This window comes from Dermacentor silvarum, chromosome 4 (genome assembly GCF_013339745.2).
Source record: "Dermacentor silvarum isolate Dsil-2018 chromosome 4, BIME_Dsil_1.4, whole genome shotgun sequence".
NCBI classification, from domain to species: Eukaryota; Metazoa; Arthropoda; class Arachnida; order Ixodida; family Ixodidae; genus Dermacentor; species Dermacentor silvarum.
Window position 1 is genome coordinate 215,815,300 of NC_051157.2, and position 24,369 is coordinate 215,839,668.

A 24,369-nucleotide genomic window follows, 5' to 3' on the forward strand; every position below is an offset into this window, starting at 1 on the left:
TACACGAGGACCACGAGTGTCAACCCAGTTGCCTCATTTGCGGGGGTCCTCATCTCACGGGGTCCATCCAGTGCAACCAAAAATATAGGAGAGGAGGTGCTGGAACTGGAGCCGGGCGGAAACCCGTCAATGGAAAAGCCAGTCAGCAACATCAATCCAAGAACTCTGTAACGAGCCAAGCCCCTGACTTGCAAGCTCGAACGCCGGGGGAGACCCCTTCGCCTCGACCGCATGGGAGAGCCTTCAGCGGGGGCCCTGGGGGAGGCGGTCGTCCAGCAGACAAGCATGATGGGCCCGAGCCAGACCCCAGACGCGGAAACAAAACGAGCAGCAACAAGGTGAGCTGGGCAGATGTGGTTGCCTCCCCTCCCCTCACGTTGGCTGAAGAGAAACTTAGGGCTGAGAACGAAAGGCTCAGGCTAGAAATACAAAAACTTAGAGAGAAGACTGCAGCGAACGCTCCAGAGAACTGTATAGCATCGCAGGTACCTTCCGCGCAAGCGATGGAGGAGGACAACCCTCCTCCGCCGCCGTCAGGTAGTGCGACTAAGTTACCCTCACGTACGTCAGAAATCGGGCGAGGAGCGTCGGGCGACGGCGTAGCGTTGGCAGCTGTACCTTCGATAGCGGAGTGTACGGCGCACGGAGACGCGGACGCAATTACACAGAAATTCAGTGAATGGATGGAAAATATGGAAAAGCGAATGCCGGAGGAAATCGCAAAAATGGAATCGCGCATGCTACCAAGCCTACAGGCTAGCGTAGAAAGAATTGAAGAGACGCTTAGCAAAAAAAATTGAGCAGAACTTACAAGGAATGGCAGAGCGGACAATACATACGATGCTGGAGCCACATCTGTCAAAACTCCAAGCTTATGAAATTAGGATTGACCGTAAGTTACAGGAATTCGCTGAATGCTCGCGCACGAAAACACCCAGATTGACAGGCAAAATGGGTACCAGGCAGATTGCATGTGATGACACGCTTGACCTGAGTACATAAAAACACGGACTAACCTCTTCCAGTCTGCAACATGGCTCGTCAAACTAAACTGACAATATTACAGTGGAACTGTAGGAGTTTTAAACGTAAGCGGGAATCCTTGCAACAGTATGTGGACTCTCTAGACGAGAGGCCGGATGTAATCGCGTTACAAGACGTTAATGTGGAAGCTAAACTCAGGTCGTACACTACGCATCAGACTAACAATTCGACCTGCATACTTGTACATAAGGATAGTACGGCTTCAACAATAGACCTAGAGCTCAATGCTGACATAGAACATGTGTTTATTTGTATTCTCCCTAACACTCGTTCCAGTAAAGGAGCGTACATACTAAATATATACAGCCGGCCCAAACACAGGACAGCAGTTTTTGACGAAATCTTTCAGAAAGCGGCACAGGCAGCAAAATCCGCGCCTCTCATTATAGTGGGGGATTTTAATGCGTACAGCTTTCTCTGGGGTTACAACAACGAGAACCTAAAAGGCAGAAAATTGGCAGCAGCAATATCGGATATGGATCTTACTATTCTGACGGACCCGCAGCATCCTACGAGAATAGGCAATAGCGTGTCAAGAGACACATGCCCCGATGTAACGCTAGTAAAGAATGTTAAAAATTGCGAATGGCAAAATACGCACGAAGCCTTAGGCAGTGACCACTATATACTTCGTATCTGCCTAGACCAAAACAAGCATCGCAAACACAGGGGACAAGCCCGGCTTGCGGATTGGTCGCGCTTTCGAGAGTCCAAGGATCCTCAACTCAATTCGCCTATAGAAGAATATGAGAAGTGGGCTGAATCGCTGCTAGCTGCCAGGGAAAAAGTCACGAAAACGCTGCAGACCTCAGAGGATGTCCCGGCAGTTGACAATCACCTGCTCCACCTTTGGGAGGCCAGGAGAGGCCTCACCAGAAAATGGAAGAAGCAAAAACTAAATCGCAAGCTTAAAATCAAAATCGCTGAAATCACACAACAAGCAGAGGAATACGCGTGGACCTTGGCCAAGAACAACTGGCTAACCAAGTGCGACTCACTGAGAGGCGGGCTTGGCGCCAAGTCCGCGTGGAACCTCCTGCGTTGCCTGATCGAGCCCAGCAAGACGAGGGGAGAGCAAAAGCGGAACCTGAAGAGAGCACTCCACGGCTATGCAGGTACGGATGAGCAGGTGGTGACAGCCCTCGCGAGCAAATACCTCTGTACGACCAAAGATGACGAACCTGTGCTACATTATCAAGGCAAGGATAATCCGGAACTCGACAGAGACTTCGATGAAGAAGAAATACAGGCGGCGTTACTAAGCATGAGAAGAGGTACGGCGCCAGGACATGACAAAATCACGGTAGGCTTGCTTGCCAACATGAACAAGAAGATGCTAAGCCACCTGACGGTTTACATCAATGAGTGCTGGAGAACTGGCAAACTCCCCCTGGCGTGGAAATCGGCAGACGTCAGCTTTATCCCTAAGCCAGGCAAAGAGGTAAGCATTAACAACCTCCGTCCGATTTCGCTCACTTCATGTGCCGGCAAGCTGATGGAGAAAGCAGTGCATACCAGGCTTTCAGCGTATTTGGAGGAAAACGATTTGATGCCCCACACCATGTTTGGCTTTCGGGAGCGCCTACCCACGCAAGACGTACTGTTGCAGCTCAAGATGGAAGTTATTGACCCACCCAGCAAACGCAATAGTAGAGCCATCTTAGCCCTGGATCTCAAGGGTGCTTTCGATAATGTGAAGCACTCAAAAATACTGGACAACCTGCGGAAGACACAATGTGGAAGAAGGACTTTTGAATACGTCAGAGACTTTCTACAAGACAGACGAACTCATGTAAGAGGCCCTATGGGCACTAGGGGTACGCCACAAGGAGCAGTCCTCTCTCCTCTGCTCTTCAACATCGCCCTTATGAATTTGCCGGAACAACTCGATCGCATAGAGGGAATTCGGCACGCCCTCTATGCAGACGACATCACTATTTGGGTGACCAAGGGCAGTCTGGGGCAGATGGAAGAGGCGCTTCAAGAGGCTGCTTCGATGGTCCAAAGATATGCCGAGGAGTGCGGACTGCACTGCTCTCCGGAAAAATCGGCTCTTTTCATCATGCGCAGACGACAAGATGAAGCCCCGGTAGAAATTAGGGTTCACGACGCCGCAATCCCTGAAGTGGAGACATTGCGTATCCTGGGACTACTGCTTAACAACAAGGGTGCCAACTCAGAAATGATTGCTAAGCTCCGTACGACATGCGAACAAGTAATACGTATGATCACTCGTATCACCAATAAGACGAGAGGGATGATGGAAAATGACACTCTTCGGTTGGTCCAAGCCTTTATACTCAGCCGAATCGTGTACGTGGCTCCGTACCTTCGGATGAGGAAGTGCGATTTAAATCATTTCGATGTCATCCTTAGAACAGCATATAAGAAGGCGCTGGGACTGTCGGTCAAAACATCTACGGAGCGCTTGCTGCAGTTGGGGGTGCACAACACAACAGATGAGCTAATTGAGGCCCACCTATTAAGTCAATATGCCAGATTGGCAGGAACGAAAACGGGGCGCAAGGTGCTGGAGGACTTGAAAATCAGCTGCCCTTACCACACAGCAGCAAGACAAGACATCCCGAAAGAGTGGAGGAGGAAAGTTTGCGACACTGCGCCTGCCGAAAAACATGCACCCTGAATATCATCAAGCAAGGAGGAGGGCGAGAGCCAAGAAGATGGACGGGATCTATTCTAAAATAGAGGGAGCCTTCTTCGTGGATGCTGCGGGTCCTGTAGGAGGGGTCTCGACAATAGCCGTTGTGCATCAAGGGAAGACGGTCAGTGGACTTTCTGTTCGGCACGGGGAAATTGCAGAATAGGAAGAGGTGGCGATTGCTATGGCAGCTTCGCATCCTAATTCCGAATACATCATTACGGATTCGCAAACTGCATATAGAAATTACATGCGGGGCAGAATTGCGCCGCTAGCTTGTAGGATTCTGAAACAATCTGGGGTCTTCGCTTCGCGCAAAGAGCTGATTTGGGTGCCAGGTCATCAGGGAGTAGAGGGAAATGAGCGTGCACACGCCGCCGCCCGAGCTTTCCTCACCCGGGGTCCCTCCTCCTCCCTCCCCGTAGAACCGGAACTCCCATTGCCATTAGTAACTTATGCAGATGTATTACAGCACTTGCGCCTATCGCGACGAAAATACCCGGGCCCTGCCAAAGGATTAGATAAATCAGAAGAATGTCTTCTACGGAGATTACAAACCATGTCATTTAGCAATCCAGTAAAGCTACATGCTGTCGAGTCACAATCCTTTTCAGCCGAATGTAAATTCTGCGGGCAGAAAGCAGATTTGTACCATATGGTATGGGCCTGTCAGGCTAATAGTGCCTTAGAAACCACAACAGCCAACATGGGAAGGATGGGAGGCAGCCCTGTCCAGCTCAACCCTCGAGGACCAGCAAGCCCTCGTGAGAAGAGCCAGGGCGGCGGCCTTAGTCAACGGAATCCCGGAATAAGGATCCGACCACCCTTCCCCTAACTCCGCTCTCCCTTTCCTGTCAATAAAATGTTTTCATCATCATCATCTTGGGCTCGATGCACTCTTGCCCTCGACCCACTACCTACAGGTGGCAATATCCCCCTTCCGAACGAAAGCATCGCCTCGATGCTAAAAATAAATAGGCGTAAGAAGAAAAAGAAGGCTGGCAAGGCGAAAGTAAAAACAAAAAATTAACGTCACGCCGGCACAGTCAATGAACGCTGAAGCAAGCTCACGAAGATAGATGAAAAGCAGAAACAAAGAGGGGAATGAGATAAAAAAAAGCAAAAGAAAGAAAGTTGCGGACGCGCAATGTACAGTACGGTCCACTCTTAGAGGGAACAGGCGAACGCGTGGCCGGCAGCCTGCGCTGCGCTAGCTGGCGGCGAGATTTGTAAACGTGGCGCATGCGCATAGAGTCGTCAGGGCGGCGCGTGCCCCGCTTCGTCTGCTTCTTCGACGCCCCTGCGCTCAGCAAGCGCTGGAGAGCGATCCGTTTTTCCGCGGTGGGATTTATCTAACCGCCACTCTGCCTGCAGCTCGTCGGGTAATCATCAAGCAGAAAAACAAAAACAAAGGTTTTGTTTGTTGCTGCAGTCTCTCGCCAGTTTTAGCTCGACTTAGTTCTTGCTCGTTGAAGAAACGTCCACAGAAGCTCCATAGTTCGGATATTTGTGATGTCAATTAGACAAGAATTTTTTAAACTTATTCTGTTACACTCACACGTGCGCGCAATGACATAAGGTGTGCATATAGAACGACGCATGAAAGTAAACGTGGAGGAGAAAATTTGGCAGAGGGTATTTAGGCCCAGAACAAGCCACACGACTTTAGAAGGATGCAAAGCTGGTGTGTTGGCACACATCCATGCTCTGTTAAACGAAACAAAAAAAAAAAGAAAAACGCAGACTTGTGCGAGGAAAATAGGACCAAGCGCTGCTCTCAGATGATAAAATTTACACGAATAATTTGTTTTGGAGCCACCCCAAACTGTGCAATTCTGAAAAAGTGATAACGAAGCCTGTCACTTCCGCAACGTCGTGTCATTGCTAACGGATAAGCTAGTCATATGTTTTCACACACTGCAGCAACATATGTTTTCACACACTGCAGCAACTGGCCACTTTTCATAACAGCGGTGTTACACGAGAAGGTCCCGTAAGGCAAGATTCGATCCCATGTATTGTGTTGGACGTCGATGTATATTGAGAGCATGTCTGTGCCCGTCTTATTCAGTGGCTCGGTACGTCCGTTGGTCTGCGTAAGATACGCGGTCGTCTTGCGATGCCAGGTGCTGCTTAATTCAAAAACTTCGTCCATAAGCTGCACTGTGAATGCTGTCTCTCTGTCTGTTATTACAGTGGAGGAAGCACTATGACGCAAGACGATGTGGCGCATGAAGAATTGCGTTACCTCTGAGGCCGTGGTTCGTGGGATCGCCTGCGTCTTAGCATAGCGTTTTAAATAATCAGTCGCGACGATCACCCATTTGTTGCCGTCGGCAGACAGAGGAAACTGTCCGAGAATGTCCATGCCGACTTAGTCGAAAGGCGTGTGAGGTGCTTCAATTGGCTGAAGTAAGCCAGCCGGCTTGACGGATGGTGTCTTGCGGCGCTGGCATTCACGACAGCCGTTAACGTACACTGTTTGACGCTTGCCGAAAGCCCGGACCAATAGTATATTTCGCTTACTTTATCGAGTGTTCGTGAAAAGCCTAAATGACCAGATGTCGCTTCGTCACGGCAAGCGAAGAGGACGTCGTCCCGCATGTTTCTTGGAACCACCAGAAGGTAAGCAACGAACGGGCATTCTTCTCATACAACACGTTGTCTCGCAGACAGAAGGACGTCAACGAGCGGGATAGACGGCGTGGTATGGCTATGCCGCGGCCCTCTGAATGATCGATGATCGGTGGAATCTCAGCGTTGTTACGCTGCCGTCTGCTCAAGTCTGACAAACTAATGGCGCCCAGGAAGCCGTCATCGTCCTCTGTTTCCTGACTGACAGGATCAATGGGTGCGCGGGACAGCGTGTCAGCGTCTTCATGCTTATGACCAGACCTATATACGATGGTTATGTCAAATTCCCGGGAGGGAGGAGGGGCACTGCGCTCAAAAAGACGACGACGCTCGAGCCATTGCTGCTGATGATGGTTTTTTCAACACGTGGACACGATCCTCGGGGACTGAGCCCTTAACAGCTTCGCTGTAAAAAACGCCAAAGTTGCCCTTTAAGACTCCCGACTTTGCTATAGACGTACCGACGTCATGAAATGTTCAAGGACGGCTAGACAGGCCCCAGATCGAGAAGACTGCAGAGGTGCCCTTTAATGAAGGTTATATCCCCTCCAAGTCGTTTCTTGAAGATTTCCAGTGAGAAGAGTCATTTTTTTGCGCAAGTAATGTCCGCCTCTTCGAGTAGACCAGCTCCTTAATTAGAATTGGGCTATCTGCCAAAAGCAACCTTTGATAAATTTTGAAAGTGTTCACTGAAACACCCTGTATAACCATGCACTGTGCTGCATGACTTGCCCTGATAGCATCTTATTCAGAAACAAAGACAAATTAGCTTGCGCATAAGAGAGCTATCTGCCTATACTTGCGTCGCTGGTGAAACTGCACACGAATGTTAACTAAGGATAGTCAAGCGACGAACAAATCTTCTTTCAAAATCACTTATTTTCCCGTATAGCGATTAATTTCTGTTAAAACCACGAACAATTGCCTTTCATCACAAACAGAAATATGACAGTTTCTGAAATGAAATAATGTACGTTTTTTTTCATTGAAATACATTTACAGTAGTAAAAATAGGCAATTTCCTTTTCTTTCTATTTATTTATTTGGTTTAGTACATACATACATAAATACTGAAGAAAGTAGACAGGACAACGGCGCCGCGGCAGCTCAATTGGTAAGAGCATCACACGCGTGATGCGAAGACATAGGTTCGGATCCAACCTGCCGCCAGTTGTGTTTTCATGCACTTTTATTTTCACTTTTTCAATAATTTCTACATCTAAATTTAAATTAATTTCCCTCTATTCTTTCCTTGTTGTCATTGTCTGTTGGATGCATGTTGTTGTTGATCTAAAAGAGTCACTGGTGTTTCCCAAGTTTTATTTCAAGTGTTTTATTGCAGCGTCTGAGGCGTAAGTATTTTGACCAATGCAATTATAATAAGTTTAATACGAATATGATATGGTTCGTCCCAGCCTTCACAGTAGCGCTGAGGTTTTGTTATGGCAGGTAAAACACAAGGGGATCTGGTCTATTTATGGCCTTAATCATAAGCTTTGAATCAGCTGAAATTCGGTAAGAATTCCGTTATAAGAGTGCACACTGCTAGCATGTGTGTTTTTGGACGATTACTTCTAGGTACAAAATACTTTAACTTTATACGTAATACATATTCCAAGGCCAGTTCTAAAGAACTTAATTTCGATCGAAAACCGTCAAGTATTGGCTGCGAGATCGAGCGTAGTAGTGGCGCGGCGGACAGTGGTTGAACCATGCATATAGTGTGGATGGCGTCTCGCGTCGTTTATTGCGGTAGCAATGATATGGACATTTAAACTGGATTTCTGCCGTCGGCGTCGCCGTCGCCGTGAGGTTCCGTATAGATAACATCATCGCCGCGCGCCGTATGCCCGAGCGGTAGCGTGCGGGGGACGCGCGCTATCACGGAGAGCGAACGCACGGCGGAACGCAAACGCGACCGTCGTGCGTGGGGGTATGGGGGGGAGGGAGGGAGGCGGGGCGACGCTGCGCTCCGGCTCCAAAGGCCTATCTTGCAACCGGGCGCAAGGGGAACTTCCCACTCAATCTCCCACGCGCCAGCAAGGAAGCGGGACGGCAGCGCCGGAGGGAGCGGGGGGGGGGGGGGGGGGGGCGCACTTCTACTCTGCCAACAACCGCGCTCGTCGCTCGCCGGCCGCACTGTCTCTTATCTCCACACGGCTCTGACCTTTATGCGCCGTGCATTCGTCGCTCAGTTTCCGTTGAAGCGATAGACCGCACGCACCTTCGCCCGCTGCGGCGTATGCTTGCAGCCAGCGTTTTGACAGTCGTTGTCTGCAGTCATTCAGTGTGATCTATTCGTGTTTGTTTGTGCGCGCTCACACCACGCTTGTTCATTCAGTTAGTAATAGTCGGGCCACATTTTCCAACGCACGCTACACATGCAATGCTGCCCGGATCGGCAGTGCAGCGCTACAGGTGTGTCCCTTCGCACGCGCTGCCCACGGGAAGCGCTTCTCATCAACACCACCGTTTCACACGCGCCTTCTCGTGGTCATCGAGTCTCTCTTCATGTCGGTCTACTTACGCCGCAGCACACCTGGTTACTTAATCAGCTCATGTTTACTACAATTCATATTGCTACCAAAGCCGCTCACCTTACTTCGTGTCACATTGCTGAGTTGCTATCGCATTCATTGCTTCGCCCTTAGGGCGAAATTGTGACATTTTTACATCGTCGCACCTTACGTACGCCAAATTATATCAATTTTGTTACTGCTTTGGGTTTCAAGCACGTTATAAAAAAAGAAAATTTATGATTACCTTAAATGAATGAAGTTGTCACAGTTAGACGTAAATGCAGCCCTCCAGTGCCTCCTTATCGCAATGTGCTGATCGTTCTGCAATTTTTGTGATACCAGGAAACATAAGTGAGGCAGCGTGAAGATCACTCAGTAGTAGAAAAAAAAAGCTGAACCATTCATATCAGACTGTGTGATACGCTTGTTCTTAGACGTATAACTGCATGAATGTCGCTTACTGGTTAGACTACTAACATTAGCAATCACTGAGCTGTCCTTTTTATTATGTTGTTCAGATCCCACAACGGAGAACTTATTTTGCCTTGCAAGCTACTTTGGTGCATCGATTCTCTGCTACAATAGGAAGACGAAAATATGGTATTGCAGCAGGATCACGTGTGCCATGGCAAGTACGAAGGATGCCATAATACTGAGTTGCCGGCGGCTATTGCAATGCGCAATTTAGTGCGCTGCTCCTAGCTTGAGGGCAAGCAGCGGAAATTACTTGATAAAAAGCTTGGAATGTGATTCAACCTCTCGTTGAAGTCGGTCAAAGACAGTCTCCCTGATCGAGTTGGGGCATGAGATAACGACAGAGTCACTGCACACTGCACTCTATCGCGTCATCCCTCGCGTAAGGGGAGTAGTTAGAGGGTCGAACTGCTTAACGTTATTTTTTCTTCTTTTTTTCTTACAGCGAAGTTGTTAAGGTATAGTTCCCCCAGGATCGTGTCCGCGTGCAGGAAAAAAAAGTATCATCATCAGCATTCGCTCGAGCACCGTCGTCTTCTTCCGCAGCTGGCTCGTTGGCTCCCCTCGGTTTGCGCTCGTGCCACTGCTCCCGCGTTCGTCGTCGTCATCGTCTTCTTTCACAGCTGGCTGCGTTGCCGCTAATCATTCTAGCGTAGAATTTCACTTCTCTTCTGTCGTCGTAATGGGGAGGCCGCGTTTATGGGGGTATAAGCCATTGCTTATATGCGATGAGCGATTCATAAGCCAATGACGACGTGTACTAACGCGTTTGAGCAACGCCGCCGCGAACGCGCTCGGGAAAGGGCTCATCGTCGACGTACCGATTCTAGCGTGAGAGCTTCCGAAGCCCAGGCAAAACGTCAGCGAAGAGCCGTGGACGCCGAACTGAGCGAACGTGATGCTGACGCCAAATGTCAGGGAAGAGCTGCCGACCCCGAGTTCCCGGAGCGCAATGTTGAGACCAAAGTTCAGCGTCTTCTTGCCCTCTAGGAACCCGCCAACGGTGGTGCACGGCTCCGCACCGCTAGCACCAACTTCCCCGGTGCGACGACCAGGTTTCAACGCGAGTTTCTCAACCGGAACGTTCATGATAGGCATTTCGGTTGGGTGATGCCCAACGACGATACGCTCATGCTCATCGTGGGGGCAATATTCACAACAGCAGACCCACCATAGTCACAGCTTCGCTGGCTTCCATCTTCACAGTAGTGGAAGGGCTCTGAATTGTTATTGTTTTTTATTTCGCTACCTACAACATCGGCCCACATTTTTAAGCTGCACGACATTCTAGATAGCCTTACATTTTTAGACTGCACTGTCCTGTGGTATCGGCCTATAAAAAGGGCTAGAAACACACATAGGAAAGTAAAACAGGGGTAACTCGTTATGAAAGACGCTGTCTTTAAATACATATATAATAACATAATAACGGCACGCGCTGACGATGTTATCGTGTTTCGACGTTATAAGGAACATCACTGCGACAGCGGCGACGACAGCGATGGGGACTGCAGAAATGCGCTAAATAGCAATAAAATGTCCGGGGAGGTGATGGTCTCGTTACACCACTGATGTCATGCTCAAATACCAAAACATTGCGGGAAGCATGCCTCGTGTGCAGCATGCATCGTGTGTAGTTGAGCCTTCCGTTAGTCTTGCGGCGGCTGCCTTTGCATTCTCGCCAACTGCATTAGCTGTGGACTGCGCCAAAATTAAACAGCGAAGCGAAAAATGGTTCTCTTTTTCGTTTTTTTTTTCTGTACACGAGGTAAATGGCGAGAATGCAGTGCGTGGCGTGGGTCACTTGGTAGCCACAAACGAGACGGAAGGCTGCGCAAAAACGCACTTGGTCCTTTTCCTATGCCCAGCGTTCTTGAAAAGAATTACTGTATGCGTGTTCTTCTATGTGCGCTTTGTAGGCTTGGAAAGAAGAGCAGCCTGTTTTGGTCTGTCATCACATCAGTCCTGCTGATATTCGCCATATCTGGGATCAGCACATTTTACGCCATCCAAAATATGGGTAGGTGGCTTATGAGAACATATCTGTTTCTACCAGGTACTTTGCAATATGAAGGTAACAGACTGCATACTGCACACTGCAAACTGCATTCTGATTTGCACTCGCTTTCATTCCGTGTGCAGCTCACGGGCATTGTGCCTGTTTACAGGATGAAACCACTGAAGATTGTATTCTCATTTCCACTCGCTTTCATTCCTATTGTGCGACCCTTTCCTCTTCACAAACTTCATCAGTGTTGCAGTGTGTGTGCTTTGTATTTTCTTTTTCCCTCTGTGTCACATTAAAGCAACGAGACTTGTGCTTTCTGGAATGGCGGTGATGCCGCGTGCATAACACTTGGCTGTTTTGTGGTTCTGCCGCTGCAGTGAAGCTCAGAACGACGAAGTGAACTAGGTGTCGCCTACGACGTAGACACGCTGTCAATGAAGGTTCCTTTAGAATGAAGTTATTAGTTCTTGCCATATATAGTAACGTGACTATATTGTTACGTGATCATATCCTCCCCTTAGCAATATGTTTCGGAAAATTAGGGAGCATCTTTGTGTATTTTTGGGTCAGGGAGGGTTCCTACATTGTTGCGTCACATGCCCCAAGATTGTTTGTGTGACCTTAATTTACTAGTACTATACATGCGTCCACTATAATAGGTGGGGGGGGGGGGGCAGAATGACTGCATGATATGCATTCTACTGCTACCAATTTCCCAGTTCTAGCTTCAGCGAGACATACTTATGGGTGAGAATATTTTCTACAGCCCCACACGCATCCTCGATGCATAGCTTCTTCTTTGACATCTATGCAAACGTACCCTATTGAGTGCAAGCTCCAGCAACTTTCGCCATCACGTTGCGCTTTACAACACCTGTCCGCTTCTTGCTCGTTCAGGTTTGCACGAGAGGGTGGCTCCCCCTGAAAATGGTGGCGACGCACCAGCCCTCAAGGAGGCTCTCGAAACTGAGAACTTCACACTGGCGCCATCGCGCCCAACCGCTGGCAGTGGGCAGCGCAGTTCCCGAACGCACTCGTCAGTGTCGCAGAAGATCACGACATGGGAGTCCGTACCCACAAGGGACGAGGGGCGTCTACCTGAGGTGCCCGGAGGGCCGACGCAGCTTCCCGTCGAGACGACAGAAGGTACGGTGGATGATGGGCCCTGTGCCCTTTGCGTGTTGGCTCGTTGGTCATATCAAATACGTTATTGCCTTAGGCAGAGGGGAAAAAATGGGTGGGATGTGTCAAAGACGTAGCCGCACTGGGGCACGTGTTGTACCCTGTGCCTGCTGCAGAGAGTGTATGGAAGGTGTAGCGTAAAGAAATGACGCTACCAAATACACACGTTCGATTTTCTCACGCATTACAAAGCTTACGTGCCTTACTTGTGTTACAGCCAGTGGAAGTCCTATCCAATCTTGTCCGCTTTCCAATCATGTCCGCTTTTTGTGCCGAGGGTGTGTGAACACTCGGGCAAAGAAATCGCTGCCCTAATGGTGCCTTCTGAGACTGCCCCTGTGCCGCTCAAGATCGCCTCACTCGTAGATGCTGGAGCACCTGCGCTTGCCGCAAGCTCCTGCACTTGCGCTCCAGAACGACAGGTTCCGCCATGCTCAAAGTTGTTGCATATCGCTCTGTCGTGCTGCCCTAGTCTCTTCTCGACATTCCTAGACCCTGCGTGTCGAAAGCAGGAACGCCGTGGTCGAGCAAGCGCGAAAATTCTGCTGCAAAATATTACAAAATTGTAATTCCTGATGAGAACCAGTCTACTTTTTATAAATTATACCTACTATGGCAAACTGATCTCTCTCAAACGCGACCATTTGTGCACGGATGGACAAAGGTACTGCCGAGCTACGCCTGTCCCAACGCCACACCCGAGGCTTAATTTACCTCCAATCGCGTCATGCATGGCGCGGCAACGGCCGCGTCTGCGCACGCGAATAATGCATGATCAAGTAATGGCTTCTTTGCTATAGACATCAATTATAGAGTGTACTAGAATGGACCCGCCGTGGTTGCTTAGTGGCTATGGTGTTGGGCTGCTAAGCATGAGGTCGCGGGATCAAATCCCGGCCACAGCGTCCGCATCTCGAAGGGGGCGAAATGCGAAAACACCCGTGTACTTAGATTTAGGCGCACATTAAAGAACCCCAGGTGGTCCAAATTATTCCGGAGTCCCTCACAACGGCGTGCCTCATAATCAGCTCATGGTTTTGACACGTAAAACCCCATAATTTAATTTTCTTTCGTGTACTAGAATGGGGGAGTGGGTCCAGTGGACCCCTTGGCAAGCACCGAGGATGATGCAAAAAACACTGAAATTGCGGGGGCGCTGCCATCGCCTTATCCTGATGCTCCGGCTGTTTCGGCTGCGCCCATTGTCTGAGGCGAGCTCACGGCTGAGTAGCTGTCGTCTACTCGACGCACCGCCGTTGTTGCGTCATTTGTATTGTTTCCGCCGCTATTTCTTTTTTTTTTTGCTACCAGATAGGTAGTGAATAAAACAAAAACTGTCAGCCCTTCCACTGAGGTGGAGATGGAAGACTAGCGAAGCTTTACTATGGTGGGAATTATGTATTTCCAATTATTACTATTAAGTTGTGATGGTGTAATTGGTTATTTGAACTATGAAAGATTGATAAATATATATGATCCGGTGGTTTTCATTTCTCTAGTGACCACAGGGACCATGGCCTTATGGTCACTACGGTACACCGCCATAGGTAGGGTGGCTAGAATTGGGAGGTGGGAAAAGCGCGGCGCGTTTCCCTTGCCAGACAGGGTCCCTCGGTGCGCCGCTGCCGCTAGGGGCGCTGCTGCAGGGGGCGCGAAAAATAATAATGAGAGGTATACAAAAATGCTAGATAAAGAACATGTATAGTATACCTGATTAGATCAAGCAGGCTAGGTGACTATTTGTCGCCGCCCCGTTTCAAAGGGGATGCCAATAAATCATCCTCATCATCATCGGGAGGTAGTGGATAAGTACAAATATCTTGGAGTGTGGATAAACAATGGGGCTGAGTACCTAACGGAACATGAAAAATATGTAATGGCTAAAGGTAGCAGAAATGCAGCTGTGATGAAAAATAGGGCACTGTGGAATTACAATAGGTATGAAGGGGTGAGAGGGATTTGGAAAGGGGTGATGGTCCCTAGTGTGACTTTCCGCAATGCGGTCCTGTGCATGAGATCAGAGGTTCGAGCAAGGTTGGAAGTTAAGCAGCGAGGGGTAGGTAGGCTTGATTTGGGAGCACACGGAAATACACCAAATCAGGGGGTACCTTCGCCGGGCGTATAGCTAATAAAAAAAAGATTGTGAACAAGGCTTCCGTAGCGAAGCCGAAACGTCTTTTACTCAGTTTTTTAAACTATTTTTTTATATTTTATTTTTGTCGGTGTCTGTCGTTTTGTTGCTTCAGGGTGACATGAGATGGACGTCATTTGAGGGCAGGGAAGCTAGCAGCAAGATAGAATTTGAGGAGCGATTGAGAGAAATGCAGAAAAGCGGTGGGCAAGGAGAGTTTTCAGTTATTTTTACATGATGAATGGGAGTAGGCCACCGCCCGATTTAAAGGGTTCAGCCTCATCCATCCATCCGGGGCCGTGCCGCCACCGCCGTCGCAGATTCCCTGTAGGATAACGTGGTGGCATCACGGGGCGTCGTTTTTTTTTTTCTTTTTTTGCAGTTACGTGATTTTTATTTTACGTGGGTAGTGCATTTGTGAGCTGTAGTAAAGATACACTCTAAAACGAAGAAGTAAACTGAACGCTGGTGCTTCGTTCCTGACAGGCAACTCCAAGAGAATAAAGTAAACTGCTCTTGGAAAGTTCTGCAAAGTTCAAATAAACTTGTTCCTGCATGCATGTGTTTTACAGCGAAGCTGTTAAGGGATAGTTCCCCCAGGATCGTGTCCGCGTGTAAACTAAAATAAAAGAAAACTAGTATCATCAGCATTTCGGCTCCATGTGCGTGGTGGTTTCCCCCCAGTTGTGCCTTAACACAGGTGTCAATTACTCAAGTATTATTGAGTAATAGATGCAAGTAATACGTAATAAGTAATACGTAATAAGTAATAAGTAATAAGTAATAATTCCATTACTCCATTACATTACACCCATTACTCAAGTAATACTTGAGTAATGGATTACCAACTTGCCCGGAATGCTGCTCTCACAGGTGTCAAAACCGATGAGTAACATGACTGATAGGTCATGACATCAATAACATCACATGCACGTTAGTTACGTCACGATTAAATAGAATCACGTGTGGCGCATACCCGCATATCCAATGCGGGTATGAGCCAGGGACAAGAAAGAAAGAGAGTACGAAAGAAAGAATAGGAAGGTAAGAAAGAAATCACGTGGTGGCTCATACCCGCGTTGGATATGTGGGCATGAGCCGCCGACAGGAGGAGCGGGAGACATCTCGTCGGCGTCGCGGGCGGACTTGACGCAGCAAACGCACTACTTGGCCATCGCGCCGGGTGAAAATCAGACACCGGTGTCCTTGCTCTTTGACGAACATGCCTAATATTGTGACTGGCTGATGAAGAAGACGTGCACGATTACTCCAAACAAGACGATGCTCTTAATTTCGCGAGCTACACCAACAACTACCATCTTGTAAGCCGCTACAGTTATTGTAAATATCCTGCAAATATATTGCTTACGTCTTTTTCCCCGTAACAATATAATCAATAATGATAATATATAAATTCACTAAAGCAATATTCACTACAGCAGACCCACCATAGTCACAGCTTCACTCCATGGCTGCCATTTTCACAATAGTGGAAGGGCTCTGGATTTCTTTCAATTCAATTTTCCTTTCTGCAGAGAAAATCTACACACAATTTTGAGACCAGTGGCATGTAACGGGTCTAAATACATGTTTCTGCAAAGGAGCAGGTAAGCATTTAACAATGAGAATAAACATTAAAAACATGGTTTGAATTAGCTGGAGCGATTCATAATTGTAATGGGGGAAAAGGCATGACACTAAAGTACATTGGAATTAAAATTAATGCTAAGTTGCTATCTGGAAAAGTTCTGAATAGAGAGTCTGGAATAAAGCTTTTTCCTGAGATAAAAGTTTGGCTATAGCTGTAACTATAATGCATAAGCTATTATATCCTTTCATTTGCACTATTGATAAGTTTTTTTTTCTTTTCGGCGGAACATGTTTCCGCAAAGAAAAAAAAAAGGTGGTGCATTCAACCCTTGGCTAAATGTTAACATTGCGGAATGTAAAGAAAGATCCGTGTCCTGACATTTCTGCACCTGAAAGGAGGAGCCTAACACGATCTGAATGAACGTGTAGCTTTCTGATACACTTTCGCTTCTAAATCAGGTGCTCTTGTGCCGTGTCGAACCGCATCATCAAATCCAGTTTTTCATTGGTGTGCGCCACGTCTCACTCCGTCCCTTCTCGGCGCGCATGCTTTCACGGGCATCCGAGAAGAACAATCCGCACGATTAGAGTGTGCCAAATGTTAGTGCATATGCTCAGAAAAAAAAACACTTCATACTCAGAACTGGTGCGCACAAAGTAGCACAAGCGAAATTCGTTGGGCGCGACCAGCGGTATACGCAGTACGCCGTCTGCTCCACTCATTTACGGCGGCCCCGCGTACAGCGCCCCTTGCGGCATCGGCGCGCTTTGGGGACCGGTTTCCATGGCCGCTTTTCACACCTCCCAATTCTAGCCACCTACCATAGGGTGTACGGCAAATTTTGGCACGTTCTTCATAAACTCGTCACCAACGCCGCGCGCGTTCGGTGCGAACGTGGGCAAAACGCCGCCGCCGTCGACAACAGTTGTGCGCGTTGTTTGTGTGACCGCACACAACCGCGGTCAAAACGCTGGCCACGTGACGGAACGGCTAAACGCCGTTGTCGACACTGTTAGGGGAGAGGCGGGCGACAGCCCAGACAGTGTCGGCGGCGCGGGCGGCGCGGGCGGCAGAGGCTGGCAGGGCTGCGCGCATGCGCCGCAGTGGGATAGCAGACACGCCAATGCACAGTCTCGGGTGCCTCGATGCCCTCCTCGCCCACCACTCCCCTTCCACTGGGAAGTCGCGTGTGCTCTCCGCCGTGCGTCGCTCCCCGTGAAAGCGCACGTCCCTCGCCCTGGCGCGCTTTCACTCGCACATACAGCATACGGCCAATGAGAGTTTTTTTCTATTGATGGACGCGACCATCGAAAAGTGAGCCCTTAACAGCTTCGCTGTAAAAATGAGGTCAGCTTGCACTAGTGGTGCAAGGCTGAAGACACAGCGTAGCTGGGGGTCGACCAAGGTTTACGAAGTTTTGCTAAGTTGTTGCTATGTATTACTATGTTACGCCAGGATTTTACGCCGTTTTGCTATGTAATGCTATGTTATGCCAAGATTTTCGCAAACCTTCATCACCCCGGGGTCCTTTTTCGGCAGGAAACGCTTAGCGCAACATTTGCACCACGCCATTGCACTTCTCAAGGTTTCGAACCGAGTTCAGAGTAGACTGGTTGACGTCAAATCACAGCCGATCGCAGACGCAGCAGCCGTGGCCAAAGTCGACGTTCAAGAACTCTCGCTGAAATCGGACATTCGCGCCACCCATGGACTTGCAGGTTTGACGCTGGAAGTTACGCATGACACGGTAGCCAGGATCACTTTCTCGGCGCTTGCGATCAATCACTCGGACAAGAGCGTTCCCTGCAAGGAGCGAGGTACTCGGGATCTTCCGTTCTTCCCTGTCGCTCTGACGAAAATTCGCCAGCATGGTATTCCGGGTTTGATCGCAGCCGTTGCATTCGTTCATGAGCAGCAGTGCGACGGGCTTCCCGTCGAGTATCTTCTTCCTCGGGAGTTGCGTACCTTTTCGGCCGACCCACGTTTTAGGCGGTGCAAACGATGTGCTCGGCGCAGAGACACTAGGCAATGTGCCGCCGTCGCGGCGTCAGGGAGCTTTATACGAAGGCCGCGAAGAAAGCGGCGCACAGTGACGTCATAGCTTTTTTTTTCTCCGCCTGCACGGCTGTGGAAGCTTAGCGATGTACGGGAAGCGGCGGTGCAGCGTGGTGCGGCCGGGCGCAGACATGCCAGGTGGTTGCCTAGGCGATGCATAGTGACGTCAGAGCTAGGCGCAGCGCTAGCCAGGCGGAGCTGTGCCAAGTGGTTGCTAGGCAACGCAGTGACGTCACAGCTGGGCGAAGTTTTTGCGAACGATTTGTAGCCGAACCTCGAGCTTAAATAGCTACGCCGTTAAAACAGTATTTCCGCCACCGTGTATCAAAACTATATGCAGCAGAGTGGAACGCCTGTCAAAGCTCCATGCAGCTGCGTTAGGGTCTCCGATGCGTCAAGAGTCCTGCCGGCGCGCGGGGCCCCTCATTCAGATGAAGGCGACGGCAGTGCCACCAACTTTTCAATAAAAAAAACAATTAGCGTAGCTTGCACTGTAGGCGCAATGCTAAAGACACACTGGAGCTTATGGGCACCTAGCTAGTCCTGGATTTTGGGCTAAGCTAAGCACTACTAAGTCATCCCCTGCATTTACCGGAATTTATTGATTATTGGTAGATTATCGATTAGCTATTTATTGGCTATCGATTGGCTATCGCAAGGCCACGTATTTGGGCTAGGCTAAGCACTACCAAGTCATCCCCGAATTTATTAATTGTCTATTATTGAATAACCATTGATTGCCTATCGATTGGCTATCGATGACTGCCTAAGCTTAAGTAGTCCCAACTATGCTTAGCTAGACTTAGCAAGGTTCAGCTTCGCCAGTTCAGAGGGCTATGTGCCATTGCGCTTGGAGCCTTTCTGCACTGCCGCCAGAATCGTCCCAAATTTTCTTTTCGCGGCTGATACATTACGACCGGCGGAAACAGCTCCGCTGTTAACACCCTCAGCGGGAAACCCGCGCTGGACCCACTGCTCCTATCCGGTACACTCTATCGATACCCAACTAAAATCGCAAGACATCTATTCAGGAAGTCGAGGTTTTGTCGGACGCCCGTCTGGTTGGAAGGCATCCTGAAGAAGGGTAGAAAGTAGTACACCGACCACTGAAAGCATACAAGAAAATGCGTTTCGGCTCCACTGACGGGAAGCCTTGTTCCCAATGAAATCAAGGACGTGAGATACAATGATTATGTAGCTGTAAAATATGACGTTAGCAGCGCGTGTAGATGGGCGGAGGGGGGGCGGGAGGGGGTGATGGTTCCGTCAGTCCGGTTGAGGGTGCTATCCGTCGTTTTCATTAGAAGGGATTCCAAGTGGTGTCTTGAAGTCACATTTCTTTCCTTTTCTAATATCTTGGTTTTTTCCCAATCAATGCGGTGGCCCAAGTCACATGCATGTTCTGCATCGTTCATATGGTGCTTCAACCACAGTTCAAAATTGCCTGTCTCGCCGATATATACGCAGTCGCAGTCTTCACAAGGAATCCCGTGGACGATGCCAGGAAACTTTATCTTCTGAAGCTTGTCTTTCACGTTTACCAGCCAATGGCATAATTTTTGGGATGGCGCACGTAAGCTACCTGGACGTCATAGTCACGCGGAACGCGGGCCAAGCCCTCGCTCACACCGGGCACGTACGGTATGGCGGCGCGTTTTCTTGGGAGCACATGGTCAGGTCTTGGGGGCTGAGACCGATGGCGTTCCACCAACTTCAGAGACGCCCTCGGATAGCCACATGCCGAGAGATTTTGGCGCACTTGTAGGTCAGCAGCCCAACATGTTCTCCTTACATGTCTATTTTACTGTCTGCTACTTCATAGGTCGACTATAGATACCTAGGTCTTCGACTTTTGTCGAACCGATTATTCTGTTGCACCATTCGCATACAAGTGGCTGCTCCAGAGCTCGTAACTGTTTCAGTCAAGGGGTAGACGCTATTGGCTTCGTAATTTAACTGCATTTAATTTTGTATACAATATACTCTTTGAGATCACTCTGTTCTTAAAGATCTGATCTAAAATATGAACACTTATCATTGCGCTCACCGGTCGCTACGTGGAGCTGGCCATGCAGAAACATTCTTAATATTTATGACAATGCAAGCAGAAGCGGACAATTTGAACGTGAAAACAGCGGCGGCGCTGTTCTTCGAAACTGTCCCCTCAAGACTCGCATTGGCGTAAAAGACATGACATAGCTATGTCATTGCCGAGATTGTCTTGTCCGAAGCGCCCCATGACTATATTACTCATTCAGTTCCCGAAGTATTCGCGATTTTCCAGCTTTACATCCATAAAAGTTACAAGGAGTCTTTTTGACATTTAGTCACGTCGTAAGTGCGTTCGGTGATGCCTTTTTCGCAAGTTGTGTGCAGTCTTCCCACACTTCGAAGGCCACGCCGCCAGTCGTGCCTCGTTGAGAGACAACGTTTTAAGCACATCATCAGAGACCAGCTCCTAACATCTACTAGCTATATATTATCCCTGTTTCATCACAATCTAAAAGTTGGTGTGCCCTCTTGCAGGACAAAACTTGATTAATTTCTCCTTTATTCCGAGAACAAGTCTGGACAGGCACGGCCTTCGTGCTTCCTTCCTACTACACTACAAATTTCAAGACAGCATTTCATATTATTGCGATAGCAATTTATGGACACTCCAAGCGGATTTCTGCCGTCGACGTCGCCATCGTCGTGAGGTTCCGTATAAAGTCCAAGGGCGATAAAATCGTCGCCGCACGCTGTCTGCTGTATGTGCGCGTGAAAGCACGCTAGGGACGCGCGCTTTCACGCTGAGCGAACGCACGGCGGAGAGCAACGCGACGTCTTCCGTGGCACGAAAGGCCGTGGGGGAATGGGAGGGAGGGAGGGAGGGGAGGCGACGTTTAGCTGCGGCACCAAATGCCTATTTTGCGACCGGGCGCAAGGGGAACTGGAATATCGCATGCGAAATGAGGAAAGCGGGAAGGCAGGGAGGAGGGAGGGCGTGCTGCTTCTGGTCTGCGAGCAACTTGTACTTTGAACGGCGGCGGTCGGTCGGGCGCATCATATCTTGAAAGCGATCTGCAACACAGCTCCTACCTTTGTATGTGCTGTGGTTTCGACGCTCAGTTTCCGTTAAAGCGATAGACCGCACGAACCATCGCTCGCTGCTGCTGGCACGCTCGCTCACGCCAGCGTTTTGACAGCAGTTGTGTGCGGTCATCGAGTGTGATCTATCCATGTTTGTTTGTGCGCGCTGACACCATGCTTGTTAATTCAGTTAGTAAGCGAATGTGTCCAAGTTTATACAGCTGATGAAAGTACTATTCTTACTCCGTATAGCTCTCTACTAATTTGCTATTGCAACTGATGCTTCGCCTTTTGGATGAAACTGTGACTTTTTTTAATATTGTAACCAAGTCAACTCTCATGCAGGCACTTTGTTAGAAACCCACATTTTAACAGCGGAGCTTTTTAAGTCGGCCGTAATGTGTGCCGCCTGCCGCTGCGTTGCCTAGCAACCACATCGCGGAGTGTCGCGCGCTATGCTCTTGCCAGAGAGAGAGAAAGAGAAAATGAGAGCGACGGAGAGTGCGCGCGTCGCGCGCTATGTTTGAGAGAGAGAAAATGAGAGAGAGAGGGAGAAACAAATTGTAGCAGCATCAATGAGGCAACGCGCAGAGGTGCCGCCGACGCCATCCGCGCTTCTCCGTTTCCCCGTATTAGCGCCGAACGCTCGCGCTGTCCGTGACTGCAGCAGGCGTATGGTGGCTAGATGGGTAGGTGTGCCGACCGAGCGTAGTTCACCGCTTCTCCGCATCATGACGCAGAAGTGGCGCTGCGGACGGACAGTCTAACGGTTCAGCGGCGCGCAACGGCGGCTGCGCTGTGTAGACGAGCTGCGTGTCTGATAGTATCGCTTGCCTCTGATTTTATCTTTGAAGTGCGCGTTGTAATACCGTTCTGAGCAGTGTAGGCCAAGCCAGAATGGGGAATTTGTTACTGTCGTCTACTCGGAAGGCACGATATGCTGAAGTAAATTTTCTAGCTTGGCAATCGGTCACATTTATTGATATAAACGCGGCGCTCCAGCCCCAGGCGCGGATCCAGGGGGGATGTCCGGATGTCCTGACCCCCCCCCCCCCCCTCAGATTTCTTCATCGCCCCCTCGCTGACAGGGGGATGGCCCTGTCGCAAAAAAATTGCCACCAGCATTCTTCAAAAGCATTTTTCGCGAGCACCAGTGATGTCAGCCATGTAGAAGTAAAGCTAGCTCGCTCACAAGCTTAGTTGTATTCCATTGGGGTGTGGTGTCGCGAAGTTGCCGTAGTTATTTGTTCTCATGAACACCTTAGACCTCCTGGCACCGGCGGTGCCTTACTCGTCCCGTTGGTGGCGTCGAATGAACGAGGGGACGTCCCTTTTGCCAAGCATGCCGATGTCCGCGCGAGTGCCTTCGCGCTTGATCAACTTAGTTGCCCCTTGGGGTGTCATCGGTTGCCTCATTGGCTGTCATCGGTTCCTCGACCAACCTGCTTAATGAAAGAGATCACTTGCTGAAGTGTTCATATACAGGGTTTGTCCGAAAAGTAATGTCAGTGATTATATTGTGAAGCAACTATACGTCGCAGCGCGCTAAGACCGTTTGGGATTGGTGGTGGGGAAGTTATCTTATAAGCACGAGCTGTCGCTCAGTCGTCTGCGACCCTCTGGAGAGTAAGGACAAGGTTTTTTGTCAATTCATTTTCATTTACCTTGCAAGCCTTAATGCAGCGCTCGTTGGAACAAAGGATTGCCATCGAGTTTTGTGTGAAACTCGGCAAGTCTGCAGTGGAAACTTTTCCTATGATAAAGACAGCTTTTGGTCATAATTGTTTGTCAGAACGTCAAGTTTACCGGGGGCACAAGGTCTTTTTAGAAGGTTGCGAAGAGGTCAGCGATGAAGCCCGCGCTGTACCGCCATCAACGACCATCACCGACGAAAATGTGACGCGCGCGTAAGATCTTTTGTACTCAGACCCTCGTTTGAGTGTCCGTTTAGTGGCACAGACAGTAAACATTCGAAAAAGCGCCGTTCACGAGATTTTGACGAATAATTTCAGATGCGAAAAGTGAGCACGGAGATCTTGCGCAAAATGTTAACGGACGACCAATAATCGAGCCGAGTTGAAACGTGCCAGGAGGTCTATGACTTGTGCGAAAGTGACCCCCACGTTTTGGACAGTGTCATCACAGGTGACAAGACTTGGGTGTTTGAATACGACCCCGAAACAAAAAGGCAAAGCGCCAAGTAGCACAGCTTGGCGTCCCCTCACCCCAAGAAGGCCAGAATTAGCAAGTCAAAGGTCAAGACCATGCTGATTGTGTTCTTTGACATCAGTGGCCTCGCCCACCTGGAGTTTGTACCCCATGGCACAACCGTGAACGCCACATTCTATGTGAAAGTGCTCAAGCGACTCAAACGACGGATTCATCATACCCAGCTTGATATCGGGGGCGATTGGAAACTTCACCATGACAACGCACCATGCAGCCTGCACCGCCTTCCTTGTGACCCGCTTCCTGGCTGATTGAAAGATGCCAACGGTTACCCAGCCGCCCTACAATCCTGAAGTGGCTCTCCCAGGCTTCTTCTTTCTCCGCTTGAAAATTCCCATGAAAGGACATCATTTCGCGACAGTTGGCAAAGTCGAAGAGGCTTGCACTAAGGCTCTAAAGGACATTACTAAGGAGGCCTACCGTGACGCCTTCGGTGGTTGGGAATCTCGCTACAAGCAATGTAACGACGCAGGAGGAGCCTATTTTGAAACATTTTATTGTGTTGTACCGGTCTGATTAATAATTTATTTTTAATCGACTCACTGACATTACTTTTCGGACAAACCCTGTATAAATAATAACAACGAACAGCTAAACTATAAGAACTACGCATGGGCAACATTTTTAACAATAGCACTCATTGTGATCACAGTTACACGTTGACAATATCCAGTACGAGCACAGTACCGTTCGTACGGTACAAGTTTTTCATTGTAACTTTGCAGTTTTATTGCCGTTCATTAAGCATAGTAGGGTCAAAGCCGCTGGCTC

At 49.1% G+C, this 24,369-nt stretch overlaps 1 protein-coding gene across 1 annotated transcript in view; it reads left to right on the top strand.

The window, feature by feature from the left end:
- The first annotated feature begins 231 nt into the window (after positions 1-231).
- LOC119449232 (uncharacterized) overlaps positions 232-24,369 on the top strand; it is a 29,782-nt gene continuing 5,644 nt past the window's right edge. Inside the window, exons 1-3 of the mRNA XM_037712410.1 lie at positions 232-338; positions 1,714-3,242; positions 12,236-12,484. Of these exons, the coding sequence (XP_037568338.1) occupies positions 232-338; positions 1,714-3,242; positions 12,236-12,484 (1,885 nt within the window). The remainder of the gene's footprint in view (positions 339-1,713; positions 3,243-12,235; positions 12,485-24,369) is intronic.